General features: G+C 28.2%; 1 protein-coding gene across 2 annotated transcripts in view; it reads right to left on the reverse strand.

The window, feature by feature from the left end:
- Nucleotides 1-12,725, reverse strand: part of LOC111639464 (neurobeachin-like protein 1) — a 111,009-nt gene that overhangs the window by 42,590 nt on the left and 55,694 nt on the right. For both annotated transcript variants that reach the window (XM_023385357.1, XM_023385358.1), the window contains exons 15-16: nt 8,085-8,225; nt 4,710-4,840 (exon numbers count right to left, since the gene is read on the reverse strand). In XM_023385357.1, coding sequence (XP_023241125.1) covers nt 4,710-4,840; nt 8,085-8,225 — 272 coding nt within the window. The remainder of the gene's footprint in view (nt 1-4,709; nt 4,841-8,084; nt 8,226-12,725) is intronic.

Genomic DNA, 12,725 nt, shown 5'->3' on the forward strand with positions numbered 1-12,725 from the left:
AAAAAAAATAATAAAGTAGCCAAGACATAGCCAAATATTGTAGTGCCACATCACTAGCAGACATTTGAAATTTGCCGACTAGAACGGTCGGTTAACCGATGTAACGGTTAATTGGAGTTGGATAATCGATGCTCTATTGTATTAAAAAAATACAGTATTTTAAAAATTAAAATAAGATTAAACTAACGAAACCAAAAGCAAAGTGATGAAGAGATAGGACACAGTTTTATATTGATGATGTAATACACGTGACTGAGGAGCGAACGAAAAGAACCGAGTCAAATTAATTAAGTCGGAAAAAAGAAAGTGTGCATTATAATCGAGAAAATGCGAGTATTGTATTAATCTTTAAAATATTGGTATTAAATTTGTCTTATAATATCATGACGACTCCTGTAAATTGGGTTATCCGATAAGAATAAAATACAATACCAATATAGCCCTATCGTTGAAAAAATTTGCTTATTTTTGCTTGCCTCGAGTTTTGCTTAGTAGAAATGGCTAAAAAGTGCACAAAATACATATGGAAATATGGTATTACAGCACCACCTGTCTAAAAGACCACTTTTTGAAGGAACCGTGGGTGGTCGCCATAGACAGGTTTTACTGTATACTATGATGATGATGATGATGACACATGCTTAAATTAAAGCATTCTTTTAATTAAAAAATGTTTATGTTAATTTATTGGTTTAGTGTTGCATGGCAAATTATATAATAGCCTTTGAATTATTTGTATGATTTAATTTGAACTTTCCAAACTATGCAGTAATACAGGAAATCCTTGTTAGTTCAAAATTCAAGGAACAAAATAATCACGACTTCAAATTATCTGAAATTTACATATTTCTCTACATTATGTCAAATGCCATGTAATTGATGTATTTTATTAAGGATATGGAATACAGCTATATGTACACACGTACAGAATGCTATTTTTGTTACTTAATAATTAATAATAATAATAATAATAATAACAATAAAACCTTAATAAAAACACAAACATGGCACTACAGAAAGCTGAAATATTGAACACATGTCACATTGTTAGGAAGTTTCTAGATGTTGACACACATACCAATAACACAGCTTAATGTTACACTTGTTTGGGTAGCTATGCTTTGACTTTAGTCTGGTTTAACACTTGGCATCAGTATCAGTTGAGCATGACATTCACAACATAATAATAATAAATAAACTGCAAGTAAGTAGCACATGTCCAGTGAGAACTTCACAAGTTGCCAGATAGATTTTATAAAAAGTAAAGAAGAATTCCTCAAAATGTAGCCCAAATTATTTTTAATGTGGCCCAAAAAGTTGTAAGTCACCCAAATGTAATAACCTAGAATCTACAAATATGTTAATCTGCTACTTTTAGCCCAAAACCAACTGTATTTTATGAGAAAAGAGGAAAAAAGGAGTAGTCCATGGGTAACAGTGCAACTATCAGATACAAATCTAGTAGCAAGTGAGAGGTTGCAAACAATATAGTTCTCACAAAGAAAAATCATGCACAAGCAAGAAGTGAGAAATTGTGTTAGAAGAGTGAATTTCTGGATCTCATAAATATCTAATAGAACCCTATTATCGAAAATAATGAAAAAAATACATTATTAGTATAGTATATTAGGATATCCCATGTAATTAGTATATTAGTATATTGCTATTAACCAACTTTGCGTTGAATTTTCATCGGTGTTTAGCCTAACAAATTTTTTAAAAATAATAATCATAGCTATTGTATCGTTAAAAAGGCAAGACATGCTATCTATCATGTCTTGCCTCTTCTTATTGAATACTGACATACACCTTGGCATGAGCAGAAGATGGTTTCTCATATCTTCCATCTACTGCATATATATATAAAAAGATTTTTTTTTCAAACTATAGATATACATAAAGTCATATAATTCTGTTTTATTAACAAAATATAATAAAATTCTTTATCCTTTCTTGGTTTCCACAGAAGAGGAACATATTTTTGTTTTTTTTTTGTGTTTATTTTGAAGTAATCCTAAGAACAAAAGTTTTTCTTTCCTAGTAGTAAGTGTTGTAGTGGAACTATTTTCATTTTTACTTCCATATAGTGCAATAATTCACACTTCTCTGTGGTGAGTTCAACACAAACATGTGTCATCATCATCTCACACCACTTTCTCCCATTTGCTCATGTCTGTGTAGTTATACTGTACTTAACAAGAGTGAGAAACATCATCACCTGTTCTTGACACACATTCTCACTTGGTCACACAATGCTTGACAAATTTGCTCATACACATCTGCATAATTGTATCCTAAGGTAACACCCAAAAACGTGTTACTGTAAAAGCAATGCCTTATTGACCACATTAGAGTTGTTCTTGGTCCATTGTTCTCTTATAGTATGGAAGCACTTTGATCTAAACCAGGGTTGTCCAACCTTTTTTCCTAATGGGCCAAATTAAAATTTTAGGTATATTCAGTGGGCCACAAAGGTACTTTATATATATATATGCTTTTAAAAAGTTCAAAATATGAATATCAAATTTTAATAATAGATATATATATTATAAAAAATACTGTATTATTGACATTAAAAAAGGAAGTTATATTCACACAAAATAAAAATAAATTTGATGCAACTTTTTACATTGCTTTCTTTTTATAATATTGTGAATATCTGCTTTTATGATACAAGTTTTAATTGTAAGAATATTAGTTAAATGAGAATCACTCAATCTATTTCTTTCAGCAATTTTGATGTTTTTTATGCACGAAAAGAATTGCTTCCAACAATATGTACTACCCGACATGCACAACAGTTTTCTAGCTAAATTGACAATTTCATCAAAAAAATGTACTACTATATAAAATTTAAGAAAGTAATGTTCTCTATGGTAAGTTTTCAAAGATTCCCTGCTTTGAAGTTCAATCACTTCTAGCTGGTATTCAGCTCATGCTTCCACATAATTAAATGAAAATAGATCATTATACAATTTTAATTCAGTTTCTATTTTTCTGAAATCAGAAAATCTGGTTGTTAAATTTTTTAAAAAAAACTTCATATAATTTACTCTATTTTTCAAAGTTCACAGGAAATTCTTTTCTTTTTCATAAATTCTGAAAATGGACAATTTCTCATGACAATTTTATCATTAAAAATAAGACAGATAATATTATTGCATGTTTCAATTACTAAATATTTTCTGGCCAAAAATATTGAATTTTTTCTTCTAATACTGAGAAAAGAAAAATAACAGATGCCATGACCAAATGTTAGGCTATTAAAAATATAAATTTACAAGTTGATGAAATAATTATGAATATAATCGGAAGTTGAAAATACAGTAGAGCGTCAATTATCCGAATCAATTAGGGACTGGGTTGTTCGGAAGATTGATGTTTCGGATAACCGATTATGTACGAAAAAAAATATTAATTTATCCCATGTTGAAATTTTTCTCCGTTGCGTGTCGCTTTGCATTGAATTTTCATCGATGTTAAGCCTAACAAAGACTATTGTATCATTAAAAATTATTTTTTTATTTTGTACAAACAAAATAAATATATTTAAAAATATAAAAACAATAAAAAATTACACTTCAGAAGTTAATTTAGTATCAAAAACATAAAATGTTTGAGTAACCCAAGACATAGCCAAAGATTGCAGCGCCACAGCACTGGCGAAAATTTAAATTTGCCGACTGGAATTCTTTCGGATGATTGACTTTCGGATAATCGACGCTCTACTGTAGATAGATAGACCTATGCCTGTATTATATACCTGTAATTAGAAAGAATGCTCAAGTGGAAGGGGCTAATTTATTCTTTATTTCTATAAAGAATAAATTAGCCCCTTCCATTTTGACATTAGGCTTAGACTTGAGTTACTGAAATTGGCACTTTTTTGAACAGAAGAGTTATATGTCTTTTTCATTTTCCTGGTGAAAGACACACATTTCTTTATCACTAACAGCATCACTTCATTGCAAAAATCTTTGAAACTGAAACAATCAAAATGACAGATCATGCCACTAACTTTTTTGATTGGTCAGTTACAAATTATGCCACCAATTTCATCATTACCATAATAAAGTGTATCAAGTGAAACGAGAATAATTTTTACGACATACTTTACCAAAATAAATAAAAATTAACCTAAAAACTTAGGGAGCAGTGGGCCGCATAAAAATATTAAGTGGGCCACAGTGTGGCCTGTGGATTGGACATCCCTGATCTAAACAAACTAGTTAACATACTCTTATCACAGTTTGGATATAATTTTCACTTTAAATTACAAAGTAGTCATATTTTGAACTAACCAAATTCACTTAACATGTAAATCACTATATCCCTGGCTGGGAAAAAAGTAAAGTTATGAACTAATGAGATTTCAAACTATCTGAGTTCTAATTAACGAGAATTTCCTGTAATTTGTAAACTGTTTTATGTTGTGCACAATAATTTTCAGGAAAATATTGTTTGTTCCAAAGAAATTTTGAGTCCTGAAAATACTTTGCATCCTGATGTGTTCTTCATAAAATGTTTAATACATTAATGTATGATCTTTTTAATAAACTGTATTTTAGTAATGGTGTTTGACAAAATTTGCTAAGAACAGTCTTTCAGTAGAGTAGAATAAATTCACTTCAAATTAATGAATATTCTGAAATATTTTATGTATATTTCTTAACAAATTAAAATGAATTCACCTGTAGCTAATCACGCACCATTCATATTCACAAGAAATTCTGGCAAATAGAAAAATTCAGGTATTAATTCTTTCACATCATTTGGATTTTCCATTAACATTTTCCAAGTTGCTTCTAAAGAATGGAACTGTCTGTCTGCAACATCAAATCTGAAAAATTAAATATTTCATTAATATAAAGATTTTCAAAAATTATTCAGCTTTATATTCATTTCAATTTCATTAAAATATAAACTTTTATTTTATAAATGATGGATTTGAAAAACTAAAGATGCAAATCTATAGTTAAAGCTTAAATGATGTATAGAATAAGTACCATAAAGCAAAATGTTATATCACTATTAGTTTTTTGTTAAATCTAGAAATTCATAAACTCGATAGTTCATTTCTTATTATATGATAAATGGAATTTGTAACTGTAATATGTATGCAGGGTGCATAGGAAAGTCCCTTTAACCGGAAAATTCTTGCAAACAAAGAGAGCTACAGCTATGCAAGTGAGGTAACGGTATAGTAAAGTGACTACGTCCAACCTAATGCAAAAGACAGCAGCGTCCCTAGTGGCGAAAATTGGAAGATAGACAGTGCAAATTGAAAACGAAAACAGATAGAGCAAATTTTCCAATTAGAAAGTTTTACAGCATCAATTAATTAGTATGAAACGACATGTGGTTCACATGGATAAGATAAATTGTCACCTGTATACCCAAAAATGTCCAAAAGCGATGCATGCCATTTTGTGTAAACGTTTGAAAGGAATAGCCATAGGTATGAAGTACAATTTATTGCAATAAAATATGTACTTACATCAATACAGTTTGATAACATCACACAAAAAACAATGAAAAGGCAAACTGTCACACAGTAATAACAAGTTAATGTTGTGTATGTTTGAAAAGTTTGTCATTGCTCATGATACATGCCATTGTTATCAAACTGTATTGACGTAAGCACATATTTTATGCAATGAATTGTGTGTATTTCTTCATACCTATGGCTATTCCTTTCAAACGTTTACACAAAATGGCATGCATCGCTTTTGGACATTTTTGGGTATACAGGTGACAATTTATCTTATTCATGTAAACCACATGTCATTTCATACTAATTAATTGATGCTCTAAAACTTTCTAATTGGAAAATTTGCTCTATCTGTTTTTGTTTTGCACTGTCTATCTTCCAATTTTCGCCACTAGGGACGCTGCTGTTGTTTGCATTAGGTCAGGCGTAGTAGCTTTACTATACCGTTACCTCACTTGCATAGCTGTATCTCTCTCTGTTTGCAAGAATTTTCCAGTTAAAGGGACTTTCCTATGCACCCTGTATAGTCATATAGTATGTATGCCATAGCCATATGCTGAAATTTATCTAGTTTTTCTGGTCACTTCTTGAAATAATTACTTGTTTTCTGCAAATGTTGAAATGGGTGCATACTTCAGCATCTGTCTAATGAAACTAGGTATTTCATTTGGCTATTAGCACATAGTATAAAACAAGACTGTTTTATACTAAAAACAGTATAAAAACTGAATATTTTTTAATTTCTGTATGTTGTATTTTTTATTAAATAATTTACATTCAAAAAGTTATAAGTTTTAAATAAATATACATCAATTATAGCAAAAATAACTGTAGTAAATAATTATATACTTTAAACATAATAATATAGCAAAAAATTTATATTTTACATTTAAAATTTATTATTTAATAATTGTAAAACTTTATTGTATGTTAAAGCTGAAAGTCTGTTATAAAATATAAAGTAGATTTTCCAAATGCACAAGTTAAGATTTGCCAAATTAGTTATTTTATGTTTTCACTTATGTAGATATGTGTCTGTAATTAATATTAAGTATACATGAGAAGTTTTATTTCACAGAAAAGTTTTCTATATGCATTAGTGCTTATGTACTCACTGTAGTTCTGAGACTGCAATAAACAAGTATATGATCTAAATTGAAATAAAAAAACCAAACAAATAATGTTCTTAAAAACAAAACAAAATTTAAATTTGTTGAAACCTAGAGAGTGGAAAAAGCAAAAAAAAAAAAAAAAAAAGACTCCTTAAAATATGTAAAAACTGCCATCAAGGACTTGTATTACAAGGAATTTGCATTTTATAACATGCAGAAGTGCAAAATATTCAACTGTTTTGTTTTATACTATGTTAGCATATAGTGTAAAACAAAACAGTTGAATATTTTGCACATAATTGTAATATATGTTGTTAGATGTTACATGAAATGCCTAGTTTCATTAAACAGATGATGTAATACACAACTATTTCAATATCTGCAGACAGCAGGTTAACATTTCAAGAAGTGGCTAGAAAAACTAGATTCTGAAAGTACAGTAGAACCTCTATTATCCGGACTAATTGGGGATGAAGGTACTCCGGATAAGGAAAAATCCGGATAATCGAAACAAGTACTTTAATTTGTCTTTTAATGATAATACAACACGTTTTCCTTTCGATGACATATCGGTAATATTAAAAGTAAATACTGTATTTAAATCGTGATCAGATTTTAAAGAAACAAACGTTCGTATTGAATTTGGACTACTACTGACCAACGCTAACAGACTACCTATTGTTTAAAAGGCCCTCTGATGACGCAAGAAGATGGATTTTATAAAATAAAAAGCAGTCGAAACTGCATTTTTATGAATGAAAATTTGACAAACTATTTATCGTTTCATGACGAGTAAAATTTTTTCGTCGCGTTCGCGGCTTTTAAGTAATGCATAAATCTTCGAAACGCGAGGCCTTTCGGACCGTGAGGCATAGGCGGTGGCCCACGTTGCCCATGCCTTACTCCGCCCTTGGTCATAGAAATGATGTAATTTGAATATAAATTATTTATAAATACGTATGTCAAGTTATATTTTTATTACGACGTAAAATATATTTAAGAGTTTACGACCACTGTGCTGGGTGAGACGTTGTTGAAACAAAACAAGTTATGCATTTCATCATGTACATAAACAGTGTCGTAATTCGCCAAGTGCAAATCAGCAAATTCATAAAATTTTTGTTTATTTTGGAATATCCGGATAATCGAAAATCCGGATAATGGAGATCCGGATAATAGAGGTTCTACTGTAATATTTATTACAGGATGTGCTAGCACTTCATGAAATAGCAAATTTCAGCATTTGGCTAAGACATATACATTATACAAATATAAATTATACATACATATAATTAAAATTTATATATATAATATAAATCTTAATTATATGTATGTAAACTAATTATTAATTTTTATAATGTACAAAAATTACATTATATATCAATAAAAAGGTCACAAAGAAAGTGATTAAAATTTTAAAGATATAATTTATAAAAATAAACACAAGTACATAAAAATTTATCCTAAAATTCATTTTATACCTTCCACTCTGAAGATCTACATGCAAAGAAGTAAATGGTTCAACTCTGACTAGGTAATGCAACACTCCAGCTGAATTAGAATAATGGGTGCCATAATGAAATTTTTCTACTGTTCCAGTTATATCAATAAAATTTTCATATCTGTAAGTAAAGCAAATAATAAATAAATAGTAATTTACAAAAAAAGTTACTAAATATAAATATAAATATTGTGTGATAGATGAGATAAAAAGTGGGAAGAAAAAAAAATTACAATTAAGACAAGAAAGCAAAATAATCAACCAGAAAATAAAATTGAACTAATACTGATAGGGTAGTATTGAATAGTACTTATCAGTGATTGTTTGTTCAATACTATTAACTAGAAAGTGCTACTAGCATATTTTTTAAAAATCTATTTCAATAATACAAGAAATATAAAAATAAATACGATCTTAAGCACGTAGAAATAGAAAACACATCAAGAATGGCTAGTCTAGATGTGACTGATATGTACCCATTGATAAAATGGGAACTAATTGAGAATCATCTTAAGAAAATAGAAGTAGAACCTGATATCACAGAATTACTAGAGTTTACCTATAAAAGCAATTATTTTGAGATAGATGGGAAATATTACACACAGGATGATGGAATCAGTATGAACTCAGTTATCGGACTAAAGCATGCCAAAATAATAATGATCGATATAGACAAAGCAATTAAAAATATACCAGGTATAAAATATTATAAAAGATATGTTGATGATGTTTTAATTATATACAATGATGCAGAAGTTAAAATTAAGGAAATAGAAAAAATAATAAATAATAATAAATTAAATCTTAAATAATAGATATAAGGTTTTAAATTCTTCGAAAAGGAATGATTCGACAAACGAATTAAACCATGATGTGTTGCTCTGTAAACAAAGTTTTTTATTTTATTAGTTTAAAGTTACATTACCAAAATAACACTTTTGAAATGTAATTGACACTCTCACCTGTAAACAAAGAAATGACATTTAAAGTTTATTCTTCACTATATCAATTCCTTTTTATTATTTATCTTTTCCCGCTTCGCTATAATGTATTGATTACGCCATATTGTTTTTCTTACCTCTCATGTCGATGACAGCACGATGCATAGATAAAGTTTTTCCAAATTGAACGAGAGATTTTTCTCTTTACATAGATAAAGGAACCCAATTTAAAATTAAAGAAGAAAATACTGTTGATAACAGTATACAGTAGTTATAATAACAAGAAAAGAAAACGAATTAGAATTTGAACTCTTCAAAAAACCTTGTTCGATTAATACCACAATAAAGTATAACTCTAATATACCTTTATATATAAAAAAGAATGTTTTTTATATGGAGTATAAGAAAATAAAGAATAGAACTAGTAAAGAAATTAATAAATGTAAACATATAAATGAATTAAAGAAAAAATTTATTTTAGATGGGTACCCAATCATACTGATTAATAAATGGCAACAGAAAATAGACAATATTACTAAAACAAAGAATGATAATACAAAAGTAAAAATAACATATTTAGGTTTTCCATACATAAAACATATGTATGAACAAATTGATATCAAGGTGAGGAAAAATAACATAAAACTTGTCCCAAAGTATGAAAATTTATTTTCCAGATTAAAGGCTAAACAAAGTACAAAAAAACAAAAAATAATGAAGGATGACACGAAAAATATTGTATATAAAATACCATGTACCTGCAAAAATAGCAGTTTTTATATAGATGAAACAAAACATAAGCTTAAAATATGGGTCAAAGAAGATATATCTGATTTAAAGTATCATTGACTAAATTCTGTGTTCCATGATCATTATGTATTAAATAACTGCAACATTGATAAATCTAATATAGAAATTTTACATAAAGAAAAGAGGACATATCACAGAAAATTTAAAGAGTGTAGAAATCATTAAAAATAAATTTTTATTTATACAATTCTTATTTTTAAGTGTTAAAATTAGTGAAAATTGGATAAAAATGTTATAAATATGTTAGTGAATATTAAATACCATTGTAATATTAATCATCCGTGTTTAAAGATCACGTACGTTTGCATAATGGTTGTAAAAATCAAATTATATTATTAACTAATATTAATATATTAACAAGTTTTAAGTTTCATTGTTGCAGTTGGTATCCAACTTTTTATCAATTACTGTAAATTCTTTTAAATTGGTTTTGTTGGTATATATGCAAATTAGAAAACCAGACTGTGTCGTTGTGATGGTCGTGTGTGAGACCTATCTGTAACAGTAGCAACAGTCATTGTGTAAATTTAAGTGATATGCCAAGATACAAATTACAAGTATAAGAGACGTTAATATACCTTTCTGCAAATTTGATTTATTTAGACGAATGGTAAAAAAACTCGTCAAAATCTGTTGGTCTGTTCATTCTTTACCCAACCTACGGAATGAGATTACGTATGCTGTCTTTATATATGTAATTGATGCATATTGAACTTTTAAATGTGATATATCTACATAGTGCATAGTTTCTTGTGCATTCGCGTGTTTATATGTACATTCTTCTCATGTTTGATTTTATTGTTTAGTTGGCTGAGGAGGGGCTGGAGCCCAAAATGTGTCTTGTAATTAGCGTTCCAACCCAAATAAAAGATGAATAATCTGCCTAGTGTTTGAAAAGTGTCACTACATTGTGTCTATGAAAAGCAAAATAAAAATAAATATTTTATATGATTAATTAAGAGCAATACATTGCATTATCGCCCCATCAACTACTTTTTGGTAGACTCGAGGAACACACGATTTGTGATGTGCACGAATGATGTCAACCAGGTAATAAAACGTTCATTCTTACATTTCGGTCNACATTGTGTCTATGAAAAGCAAAATAAAAATAAATATTTTATATGATAGATTGAAAACTGATTTTATGAATTTATAATAATTTTCTTTCTCACATGTTTATTAAAACAAGATTAAAACATATTAATTGAGATGTAGGATTTAGAAAATGCATAATTAAAAATATAGATAAATGGATATGTAAATTATATCAAAATGAGTAAAGAAAGCATAGCATTTGCTTGATATGTTTACAATAAAAAGTAATAATAGGATGAAAAATTTAAATTACTATATCGTGTAAAAATAAAAAACATCTTGAATTTTTCAAAGAAATGAATGTAGGAATGAAATTTTACAAGAATAATGTAATTGAATTAGAAAAATTCTTCATTTATCTTTTTTTTATATCTATATATCTTTTTTTTTATATCTATATATTTATCTTTTATATATATATATAAAAGATAAATGAAGAATTTTACAGAGACTTACAAAAACAGAAACAAAAGTCATTGATGGTCACTTATCCAGGGACAAGAGATCTTTCCAACATTGCATAAGCATATGCATATGGCACATGCTTGCAACAGTGATAAAATAACTAAAGGGAATCAATTTAAGAGGAGTTAGCATAACAAATAATCTCTGACAATAAAGGATAAAGACAACATTACAGAAATTGATACAAAAAGTACGTTTTATTTTGTTGAAGCACAGCAAGTAAAGCAAGAATGCTTCTTTGGCAGTGACTCAAATTGACAAATCACTGAAACATTTTTTATACTTAATGTAATGACTTGTATTAATGTGCAAAATTTTGTTCAAATCAGTCAAGTAATAAAATGGCTTGTCATGTCGGGGACTGAATTTTAAAATTCAATCTAGAATGGGAGATATTGGTTGATCATTTCTGTTACTAGTTTCTTTTAATTTACTAAGCCTAAATTTTGGCTTCTTTTTAGTAACTTCAATCACACAAGGATACATTAATAATTAATGTATCCCTGTGTGATTGAAGTTACTAAAAAAGTCAAAATTTAGGGAGATATTGGGGCCAAAAATCATCCTTATGTTAAGTCAATAAAATGGGAAAATTCTGCATCGTAAAAATGTAAACAAACAAGTGCATGCTATCTGACTTTCAAAATACAGCAAAGCTCTTGCAAATTTTTTTGAATATTGACCTTTTTCCCATATTTCTTGAAAAATTGACCATATAGTCTATATACCTTAACAAATTATGCCTTGCATAAAAATTTTTTTCAAACATGAAAATATATTGAATTTTGGGTTCCCATTTTAAATCTAGCTAGGATTAGATTAGGTTTTCCTTCATTTTTGAGCATTTCAAATATTTTGATTGCTTACTTTATTTTAGTCATTAAATTTTTTAATGACTATTTATTATGATTGGCTTTTAGATATCTCACCAAAAAATCTATGACCTTCATCTTATATGCTCACTCCATATAGGTTCTTTTCTTATCATATTTCTCAGAATTTACATAATTTTAATAATTTTTTATTTTATGTAACTGGCATCTTTGTTTTTAAAATATATACAGTGGGTGATCGGTTAACGAACATAATCCGTTCCAAGACTTTGTTCGCTATCCGAATTGTTCGTTAACCGATTATCGATTTACCGTAGGTTTTAATGGGAATTTAATTAATTCGTTCTGGAGACCCCCCAAAATAAAAAAAAATATACTTTCTTACTATGTTTATTTATATGTAATAATAAAAATACATATATACACAGTCTTGCATTTTTATTAGTCATAAAAGAATCTGTCTAATGTCGATCG

The sequence above is a fragment of the Centruroides sculpturatus genome, unplaced genomic scaffold, assembly GCF_000671375.1.
Source record: "Centruroides sculpturatus isolate CEXI.00-Female unplaced genomic scaffold, Cexi_2.0 scaffold1356, whole genome shotgun sequence".
Classification (NCBI taxonomy): domain Eukaryota; kingdom Metazoa; phylum Arthropoda; class Arachnida; order Scorpiones; family Buthidae; genus Centruroides; species Centruroides sculpturatus.